Below are 11948 nucleotides of genomic sequence, written 5' to 3' on the forward strand. Positions count from 1 at the left end.
GCTTATTATCTAAAAATTTCGTCGAAACTTATAACTTTAAGAATTTATCGGTAGAATAATAAGAAGAATAGTTATAGTTATATGTAAGCTTAATTAGCACATAGGTACTTGGGTACCATAATGTCCATAAAGTGTCAAAACTCATAATTTAAAATTATTGGCTCGAATATGAAGAAAATGAAGCATAATAATTTTAAACCCTCTTTAAATAGCGTCTCGAAATAAAAAAAAAATTATGAGTAAGCAAAATTTCTAGCCCACCGTACATTTGATTCCTGGATCCGCCCCTGGTGAGGTGGTTGTGGTTAAGTAACCTATCTAATCAAATCTAGCTTATATTTATATAAGATATTTTCCTATCTTTATAATATATGATTTGATTTGTTTACTTATCCTAACATCTTAAAGATATAGTTTTAAATATCAAATAAGATTTACTTTTATCTTATTTACCTAAACTATAATATCTTGGATTAAATTAGGAAAGAGATAAAGATTTATCTCTTATAGCCTTAGCCGCCTATCTCACGGCATCCTAGGGTTTCGTGCAAACCCTAGTTCCTTCTTCTACTATAAATACAATTGATCATTCCTTATTTAGGCAAGCTTTTCGAAATATAACAATCTTTGCAAAACATATTTGAGTTTAATTCTTAATTGTCTTTTTGTTTTGTTTTGGAAAATATTTGCGAAAAGTCGTGCTCTTCAAATTGCTTATCTTTCTTAAGATTACGTCATAAGATAATAGAACTTCATATTGTTTCTTACTCGTTCAATTGTGTGAACACTTAGAAGAACAATCAAGTGCTTTCTTAGTAACTTAAGGTAGTCAAATCGAATATCTAGTGATATTCAAATCGAGTTATAGTTAGAGTTAACTATACGAGTTGGGTTGATAATTTTGTAATCCGGAGTAAGGTACTAAAATTATTAATCGAGAATAGTGGACGTAGGCTTCGACGTGTGAAGCTGAACCACTTCAAATATCGTGTGTCCTTGCATCTTTCATTTCAGTCATTTCATTACGTTCATAATCAATTAGTTAATTAGTTAAAGTTTAATCAATAAACTTTAAGTAATTAATTACCTTGATATAAAATAAAAAGTAGGCATAATTTTTAAATACTCAATTCACCCCCCCCCCCCCCTCTCGAGTATTTCGGGTGTGATAGACTCTTCACAAATTATGATCATATTTTTTTAAAATAGTGAATACATTTCTACTACTAAAAAATGATCATTTTAACAAAGTGGTCATTGTTACCATAATGCGGCAACTATTTAACTCAAAATGGTCGATTTTTTTTGTCAAAAAGCACGGGTACGATTGTCGCACGTAAAATGGTTGTATTTGTATTATCTTGAGTGAGTGTCATACGAAAGTCTAATTTTCAATAACATTATTAAATAATCCCTAATTTTTATGCGATGAAGTTAAAAAAACCCGTGCATTGCACGGGTATAAAACTAATTTTTCTTAAGAATAAAATTTATCTTCATTAGTCCTTGTTAAGTTGTTATACAACTCAACTCGTCTATACTTTTTTTTTCTTTCCAAATTTTCATTTCCTACAAATTGTTTTATTTTTCTAAATTATTATTACTTTGATAAAGGAAATATTATGTCAAACCAAAAGAAATTACGGAGTACAAAATAATATTAGTATTCTCAATTTTCCCGTCTTTTAGATTAGATTATTATACAATTTTTATACGTATACAATTTGCTAACAACGATTCCAAAAAAAAAACTAGTACCCCGTTGTCTCCCCGTATATAGCTATACAATTTGCTCGATTAAATTAGATTTGATTAGATGCATATTAATTAACCATTTGTAGATCTACTACAAATTCAAACAACCACATACAAACACAGAAACAACACTTATCCCCTAAGAGCACATACACTTAAAACACCAATTGACAAAAAAGAAATCGAACTTATATTACAATCAACATGATTTTGGGTTACTACGTACTAATAATCATAATTTGATTAAAATCATGTACTCCCCACTCAAAACCTTAAAAGTTCCCCCATACATCCCCAAACACTACTAATTAAAAATAGTGACACAAATCTGTGACGGTTACAAACTTGCAGACAACTCACACCCGATTGAAAAAATGTTAGAAAATAAGGAGGGCTGTGAGACGTCATCATAAACTTGTGACGGTCACGAGCAAGACAAACCGAAATAGTTAAAACACTTAATCCGTAGTCATATAGTGCAAAAATCAACCCTTGGCTTCTTTCTAACAGAAATACAACCTCTTTGATGATCTCTATAAACCCTAATTTCAGAAGAATCCCTAAGATCTTCAAGACTTATATATTGTTGCTTCACCATCCTAGAAAAATTACCCCCACTTTCATGGATCCACACATATGGCAAACATGTCTCATCATAATAATACATATACTTATTATTCTTCATACCTTTTCCATTACTATTATTTGTAACTACTTGTGGCATGTAAGCTTTGTATATGGCCTTGCTCTTAAGCCGTTTCGATGAACCCGGCTTTAATGTGTGAACCTTCTTCAGTATCGATCCTACCCTTATTTGTATCTCCACTGGTTGATCACTCAAGTTATGCACCTTTGTGCCGAGTTGTGGCGTGCCCACAGCGGTGTCGTTTTTGCATGTATTCATGCATTTTAGTAGAGAGGAGATTTTTAAGCTTGGCATTTTAGGTTGTGAAGTTTTGTAAGTTCAAATGATGGAAATAATGTATGTAAGTAAAGAAAAGCTAAGGTTCCACTATGAAATGCGAGAAAAGGGTAATTATAGAAACCGTAATTATGATGTTTGTTAAACTTTTGTATGATTAATTGCGTGTTTAAAATGAGAAAAGATAGTGGTAAGTTCTTTTGTCATGTTTAAGTTTAGGGTAAAGTGGTAAACAATTGCTTTACTAAAGTGATACAACTACCAGTTGATGTACCATACACTCATACAGTTGGTATATTTGGTATGACTTAGTGGTTGTGGCTTAGGGGTAAGGATTCTCTCTATTTTAAAAAAAGGAAATGGAGGTTCATTATCTATCTAGTAATCCAGATTTAGTTATGGACTGATTGGACGATCGTAATTTAACAGGAAAAGAAGAAGGTTAAATGGGTGAGATAAAAATATACTCCCTCTCCCTCTGTCCCGGTCATTTGTTGTCCTTTTCCATTTTTGGGTGTCTCAGTCATTTGTTGTCCTTTCTATTTTAAGAATGGACTTGATGAGTAATTTGGTCATCCCCATTCAATTTGTTCCACATGTCATTTAGTTATTGGCCTATTCCTCTGTCCTTGGTCTTTGTGCCAAAACGAAAGGACAACAATTGACCGGGACGGAGGGAGTATTCCGTATGATATAGTGGCGTTTGTTTCGCGCATGAGTATGAGTTTGGAATCAGGAATCATACCTGGGTGGTAGGGGGTTGGAACTCCATTCCCCATACCTAGTGTTTGTTTCAATTCTAAGCGGGATGTGTTTAAAACTCGGTTAAAGTTGAAATATGTAAAATAAAATATTTGAAATAATAATTTTTGATATTATAAAATCATGATATTACTAGTTGGAAAGCCCGTGCGATGCACGGGGCTTCTATTAGGATTATCTGTAAAAATATATTCTTAATAACGGAGACAGACCTTTATGAGTCTTGTAATTATTTTAACCTACAACAACTACGTAAAACTGAATGATGTTATGTAAAACAATAATTATCATAATTATATATAGTGTGTTCAAAGAAAATGTTAGATCTCTTAAACATAATTTTACCTTTATTATATATATTTACAATTATGTGTATTTGCTCCTTATAAACTTCTCGCAACATCAAATCCAAACTGAATTCCAATAGAATTATTAGTTTCTAAACAACAATAAAAAATATTTGTAATTCTATTGCATACAATGCACGGGGGCAACATCATTTATTAGTTTTATGACATCATTTAAAATCGTTGAGTTACCAAGTTAGTATTTTTTGGCAATTTGAAACGTTGGTTTACGTTACCATGATCCGGTAATAGAAAACTATTAAATTTAACAAAAAGTCAAACTATGCTGAAAATGAGAGCAAACAAAATTTCGAGAGTTGATTTAGATGAGGAGTGACTAATCATCCGTTCCCCTTACAAAAACGCAACAAAAATGTTGGCATTTGGTATTGACTATATCAGTTGTAACATTCACAGATATAATTGGATTGTAGAGTTATTATTCTTATAATCTCGCACGTCATCGATTTTTAACAGAAATAGTATTTGACTATTTACAATTAAGACTACTTGTCCTTAAAAATTTCATGCAAAATATATAATACGACACATAATTTGATAAATTTGTGAAAACTTCTTTGTAAATAATGTCCTTCGTTTGGCCTTGATACATTTGGTCTCTATCACGATGAGGACCTTAATGCCTTGGATGACGTTGTTCTTGACGCTTCTACGTAAAGGCGGTCATTACTAAAAACTGGTTTCAGCACATAAATTCCAATATGATTAAATGATTGTCTCTGTCTCTTGTTTACTGTCTAGCGTAGCATAGCCTCAATGTATATTGTCTCCGGAACGAAAGGAATCTTTATACCCGAGGAAGTCATTCCTATGCTCGGTTCAATACCTTTTGTTTTTTTGGACCCCGTAATTATCTTCCTTTCTATTTCGAATTTCCCAAGGCGTTTCATAATAAGACGATGTCTGTTTAGATAATCTTCTTACGGAGTTGATGTTCCTCAACAACATAACCGACATACCACACTTGGTAGAATATACCATTATGAGTTATGTTAAAAAATTCATCATGTATACTCCCTTCCCTTCTTAATAAACATTTTTCCCATTGCTTCTCAAGAGTCAAACGTCGTTTATAACTTTGACCATTAATATGTGAAAAATCATGGTCAAACTAATGTATTGACGACTCTGCAAAAGCAATACGTAGGATCATTGCGAAGAGGATGACGTACATTTAGTGTGAAATTCCAAAAAAACAATGAATTTTGCTCCCAATGTCTAACGGGACTAAAATACTCTACCAAGTCTCGAATAATAGGAAAAAAAAGCGACTCCTAAAAGCAAAGATGTCATACGGGTGAGGGGACATGACGAATGTAGGCTTTCTCATATCCATATTAATTAGAAAGGTTATATGCCCTTAGTTGTCACAAGTGAAAAATTTCAAAACCATAGATCAACTTGTTTAAAATAGTTCGTGTCATATAAATGTTATATTCTCGCTTATTCAATAGTTTTCAAATATTATTTCTGATATTTTATTTACCCATGTCTACCTAACACCCATGGTTGGCATGATTTAAAATTCAATTTGAGTCTGAAACTTTATTTATATTCGTTGCATCCAAGACAAAAGAGATATAATTGGACAATTGTGATAGATTTTTCTTTTGATCAAATTTGTTTTTTTCTTATTGTACAGTTTACAATTTTCTTATATGGAACGCTATTTATTTTGAATCAATTTATTCTATTTCTCATTATTATGATATATACGTACTTTGTGTTATAATGTCTCCTTGCTAATGGAACATGAGATTAACTTCTAACAATAGGTTCAAAAGTAAGTAAATATTGGCCAAAAAAATTATCAAAAAGAAATTAATTTGATATTAAGAAGGTCAAGAGATCATGAAATTAAAATCTCATATTTTGGCTCTGTTTCGAAAAAAAAATAGCTTAAATTTATCTGACCAAAATTTCATTTATCTTTTTTTGTTGTAAGTATTTGGTGGATAAATTATTTACCAAAATAAGCGAAGCATGTGAGAAATAAGCTACCTGTTTTTTTTAATACTTTAATTTATAATATTAAATATGGGGTACTTAACTATGTCCTTTTATACCATATTATCAAAAAAAAGCTATCTTTCGGTTAGTTTTAAAAACAGTTTTTATTTAATCGGTTAATTGATCGGTTCTGAATTTTCAGTTATCTTTTAAGCTCGTTTTTTAGGTTTCAGTTAATTTTTATAATGAAATGTGAGATATAGTATATGAATAATGTGTATTGACATTAATATATCATATAATTAGGCCATGTTGTTTTGGACTTAAAGTCACTCTCTATAAGTTAAGTTCAGCAAAATTAAGTTAAGTTCAGAAAAGTTCAGCAAAATTAAGTTAAGTTAAGTTCAGCAAAATTAAGTTCAGAAAAATTCAGCAAAATTAAGTTCAGCAAAATTAAGTTCAGAAAAGTTCAGCAAAATTAAGTTCAGAAAAGTTAAGCAGAATAATAAGTTTCATAATATTGACGAGTTTTAAAAAATAGATACAATTTTCGTTCAAATCGGTTGTATGAACAATCCGAGATTAATTATTATTCTATATAATTTTTTCAAAAAAAAACATTTATTTAAAGCCGAATTCTTACCTATCCCCCGAAGGTATGTTAGAGCATTTTAATTACCGACATTCGTCATTGAGAATGAAAGTTGAAATGGCATTTGGTCAATTGAAAAAAAGGTGGAAGGTGTTAAAAGTTATGCCTCAAATGTCACCTAAGTATCAAATGTCCATTATTGTTTCTAATTTCACACTTCATAATTTTATACGGATGCACACTCATGGGATACCTGTTATACAACATGAGAACGTTCTAGGGACAAAAGATTTAGGCATGTTTGATAAGAAGCGGAAAAAAGCTATGTACAAGGTGCGAAATAACATAGTCAAGAACATTTGGCGAGGCAATGGATTTGACGGGGTGAGCTCAAATGAAGATGAAGAAAGTGACGAGGAAGATGGTAATATGGAACTAGATGATTAGAAAGAAAAAAAAAAGTAATGTGATTTACTTTTTATTTTTATGTATTAGGTAATGTGTACGAAAATATTAACTTATATAAATAAAGTATTTTATAATCTTTATTTGTGTTTTTAGTTATATTTCTTTATTATTATTATTAAATATTATTATTATTATTAAATATTATTATTATTATTATTTTTGAAGGGAATTATTATTATTATTATTATTATTATTAAGTGAAATTAAATTAAGTTAATTTAAGTAAGATTATTTTAATTTAGAAAAGTTAAGCTATTATAAGTTAAGTTTAGCAAAGTTCAGCAAAATTAAGTTCAGAAAAGTTCAGCAAAATTAAGTTCAGAAAAATTAAGTTAAAAAAAGTTCAGCAAAAATAAGTTAATTTCAGCAAAAATAAGTTAAGTTCAGAAAAATTAAGTTAAGTTCAGCAACTTTAAGTCCAAAAGAACAGGGCCTTAGTTACATAGTATATTTTGAGTGTATAGAACCTACTATTTCGTAATGGTTAGATTACTTGGATATATGCTGGTAGTATATATGAATTTTTTTAGTAGATGAAATTAAGTGATACTACTAATGCGTGAGTCTAAAACTGATCATCAATTCATCATATGAATAACACTATGAGTTGTTCCATTGTTACACAAAAGCTTTGAGTTGTTTAAACCACCAAATTCTACTTCAGTTTTTCTCGGTTTCATTCCACCATGATCTCCACATTCTTATAGAAAGTAAATTAGTTAAACAAAAATAGTAACATATATAGATTAGTGAAATGTTTTATGTATTGATAACTTGAATGTATATGGAGGCATTTATGTTTATGATTTCTATACACACTCAAATGATTATTTAGTGATTACATTTTAATTAAATCGTAATTTATACTTCATGTAATTACGTAAGATTACACTACATCATCTTAACATAATAATTTAATAAATAAATTCATCTTTTATCCGCCAGCTTCTTGAATTTTGATGCGAGAATACAAACTAAAAATGTATGAGACCATAAGTGGGGGGAAAATAAATGCGATAACTTGAACTATTATGAATTTCTATTATCTATTTGATCATTTTAATCTACTTATATTAGGAAAATTTTATTAAAATATATTTGATCTACGAATTATATTAGGATAATTTTATTAAAATTTGCTTTAAATACAAAGAAATCTACTTTGATTAGGATAATTATTTATTTAACTTTTTTCGAAATCTACTCTTGTTAGGATTTCTAAAAAAGTTGGACTCTCTAATATCGCTCGAAAAGTTTCTGCTTTATATATATGTATTGATTGATTGATTGATTGATTCTAAGCGGTATGTGTTTAAAACTCGGTTCATTATCTATTTAGTGGTTCAGATTTAGTTATGGACCAATCGGGCGATCATAATTTAACAGAAAAAAAAACAGGTTAAATGGGTAAGATGAAAATATATGATATAATACTCTTTAAGAGATAAAATTGACCAAAAAGTAATGGAGAAAATCCTCTTCCGTGACTTTGGTACAAGACTACAAGTTGAGCAATGCCAAGGTTGGCTTCGTGCATAATGCTTTGAGTTCTATTTTTCCTTTACGGCCTTTTACTTTTGATTATTTCATCTGGTTAAAATTCGAATCGAGTCAAATTGTAATGCTTAGAAAATCTTTTTACTAAGTTTTGATACTTTTCCCTAATTACATTCACATGATATCGAAAGTGAGAAGTCTTAAAAGTCTAATCAAGCTAAATCAATCACCTCTAAATAACCGAGAAACTTACCTAAGCGAATACAGTATATAACAAATTTTTGGCGCAAAATCTTATTTCAGACGGGCAGTTTTCCCGTCTGAAATAAGACCGACAAAATATTGTCATTTTTTAAGAAAATGCAAGCAGTGAATCTACAAAATATTATTACTAAATGTGTCACTTTTCACACTGAAAATAGTGGGAAAAATAATGATAACATGTTATCAGAAAAATATAAACATTTTACTGTCAAATGATAACATGTTGTCCGTCTTATTTCAGACCAAAAGCAGTGGTCTCTAACTAAAAGAATATTGAAATCAAAAATATTTTCTGATAATATTAGAGACGTGTATTTGTGTGAAATTGTGTGTATCATTCATTAATTATCAAGCCCTTATATAAGGGATTACAAGATCTCGGGATCCTATTAAAGAGGAAATAATCCGATATTTCGGGATTACAATAACAAAAAGATACGTATCATATCATATAATATAATTCCGATATGATACGTCTAATACCCCCCCCCCCCCTCAAACTGGAGCGTGTAAATCAAGAACGCCCAGTTTGCGGAGAAGTAAGGCAAATTGCGCGGAGCCCAAGGCTTTAGTAAAGAGATCAGCGATCTGAGAGTGCGTATCCACGTGAGTTGCAGTGATGAGACCATCAGTGATGGCATCGCGAATGAAGTGACAATCAACTTCAATATGCTTCGTCCGTTCATGGAAGACCGGGTTTTGAGCGAGTTGAAGAGCCGACTAACTATCCGAAAAAATTGGTATGGGTCGGGGAACGGACACCCCTAAACTGGAAAGAAGCCCAACTAGCCACTTTAATTCACATAAGACAGCGACCATGGATCGATATTCAGCTTCGGCGGAGGAAAGAGAGACTGTTTGCTGTTTTTTAGTTTTCCATGACACCGGTGAATCACCAAGAAATACCGCATACCCGGAAACAGACCGTCGAGTAACGGGGCACCCAGCATAGTCGGAATCACACCACCCAGAAAGAGATAGAGAGCTAGAGGCGCGTAACAATATGCCTTGACCCGGTTTACCCTTTAAATACCGCACCACGCGAAGCGCGGCATCTAAGTGTTCTTGGCGTGGTTTATTGAGAAACTGAGATAAGACATGGACCGCATAGGCGAGGTCAGGCCGTGTGACAGCCAAATATACAAGGCGACCCACAAGGCGCCTATAAGCTTCAATATCTGAGACAAAGGCACCCGTAGCAAGACCTAGCTGATGATGTTGCTCAATAGGTGTGGCTACGGGCTTGGCTCCTAGAAAACCGGCATCGGACACAATATCAAGTGCATATTTCCGTTGATTAAGAAAAATGCCTTCGGAATTTCGAGCAACTTCAATTCCCAAGAAATATTTCAACGGACCAAGATCTTTCATATGAAAGCAAGTGCTGAGATCATTTTTGAAAGTAGCAATTGCATTTGTATTGTTTCCGGCAATGACGAGATCATCCACATAAACTAAGACATCAACACATACCTCGGCCTTAGTATAGCTGAAAAGAGAATAGTCAGAGTAGGATTGGATAAAACCATAGGCGCGTAAGGCAGATCCGAGCTTGGCAAACCAACAGCGGGGTGCTTGTCGAAGCCCATATAAGGACTTTCGTAACCGACAAACCTTCCCTTCCTTTTCTTTGCTAAAACCCGGTGGCAAGCGCATATAAACCTCTTCAGATAAATCTCCATGTAAAAAGGCATTATGGACATCCATCTGGTGAAGTTCCCATTTGTTAATGGCAGCCACAGCTAAAAAAATACGGATTGTGACCATTTTGACAACCGAAGCAAATGTCTCACCAAAATCAATACCCTCTATTTGATGATTGCCGAAAATTACGAGTCGAGCCTTATAGCGTTCAATCTGACCATCAGATTTATATTTGATCTTGTAAACCCATCTACACCCAAGTGCTTTCTTGTCAGCGGGAAGTTCTGTTAATTCCCAGGTACCATTATTCTCGAGTGCGGAAATTTCATCTTGCATAGCTTGGCACCATTTAGGGTCCGAAATTGCAAGACGAAAGGAAGGGGGTTCAATTCCCTCCGTAATCGCTGCAAGGAAAAGGCGATGTGGGGCAGAAAATTTATTGCAATTAATATAATTAGCAATGGCATAGGGTGTACCTGAGGACGAGGAAGGAGTCGAGCTATCAGACGGCGGTGTGGTGGGTTCGTTAGTAGTACCAACAACAAAGCCTTGGAGCCGTGTAGACGGAATCTTGAGGCGATGACCACGTCCAAGTGGCTCGGGTTCACCTTCACTACTGCCCGAATTCTGACTGTCCCCATTATTTAAATCAACCCCCGGATCCCCGGTGGTAGCATTGCCCGAATAACCATCTGGACTCTCCTCACCAGGGCTCTCCTCACCGTGACTGATATGAGGTTGGGAAGAAGGAGTGTTCTGGTCATCCCCTCCCAGCATAAGAAAAGGTGAAGTATTGAGGTCATCAGTTGGGGTAGGAGTCGACTGGGAATAAGGGAACTCATGTTCGTAAAAGTGAACATCACGAGAGACAAAGATATCCCCGGTGGCAAGGTCGTAGACCTTCCAGCCTTTTTTATTGTAAGGGTATCCGATAAAAAGACACTTGCGACTCCGAGGAGCGAATTTGTCACCAGCGTTATTTTGAATGTGAGCAAAACATAAACAACCAAAAATGCGAATATTGTCATAAGATGGCGGTTTATTAAAAAGAATTTCATAAGGAGATTTATTGTGAAGCAATATTGAGGGTGTGCGATTAATAAGATAAGCAGCTGATAAAACACTCTCACCCCAAAAAGTAGTTGGTAAATTCGCTTGGAATAAGAGAGCACGGGCTACATTTAAAATATGACGGTGTTTCCGTTCAACCCGGCCATTTTGTTGTGGGGTACCGACACACGAAGTCTGAAATAAAATGCCATTTTTGGAGAAATACTCAGCCATAAAATTAAATTCCGTTCCGTTGTCGGATTGAACTCGTTTGACCCGTTTAGAAAATTGGGTATCCACCATAGCTAAAAATTGCATAAACATGGATGTAACTTCTGTTTTATTGGAAAGAAGAAAGACCCACACAGCCCGAGAACAGTCGTCTACGATAGTTAAAAAATACCTAGCGCCACAAGTAGATGGAGTACGGTACGAACCCCACAAATCACAATGAATTAATTCGAAAATGTCCGACGCTTTAGTATTATTTAATTTAAAACTGGAACGACAATGTTTTGCTTGATGACAAACTTCACAAGCTTTTTCAACGGGAATAGAGAAATTGCTAACGGAAGGAAGTAAATGTACTACTTTATTGGAAGGGTGCCCAAGACGCTTATGCCACAAATCAAAGGAAGCAGCAGCGCTCACCCCATGAACAGCCGATGTCCGTCCC

At 33.5% G+C, this 11948-nt stretch overlaps 1 protein-coding gene across 1 annotated transcript; it reads right to left on the reverse strand.

The window, feature by feature from the left end:
• Positions 1 to 1922: 1922 nt before the first annotated feature.
• LOC141642409 (uncharacterized) lies at positions 1923 to 2797 on the reverse strand. Its single transcript, XM_074451202.1, has one exon. The coding sequence runs from the start codon at positions 2693 to 2695 to the stop codon at positions 2225 to 2227; it is 471 nt and encodes a 156-aa protein (XP_074307303.1). The 5' UTR covers positions 2696 to 2797; the 3' UTR covers positions 1923 to 2224.
• Between the last annotated feature and the right edge of the window lie 9151 nt (positions 2798 to 11948).

Source organism: Silene latifolia, chromosome 2, assembly GCF_048544455.1.
Source record: "Silene latifolia isolate original U9 population chromosome 2, ASM4854445v1, whole genome shotgun sequence".
Classification (NCBI taxonomy): Eukaryota; Viridiplantae; Streptophyta; class Magnoliopsida; order Caryophyllales; family Caryophyllaceae; genus Silene; species Silene latifolia.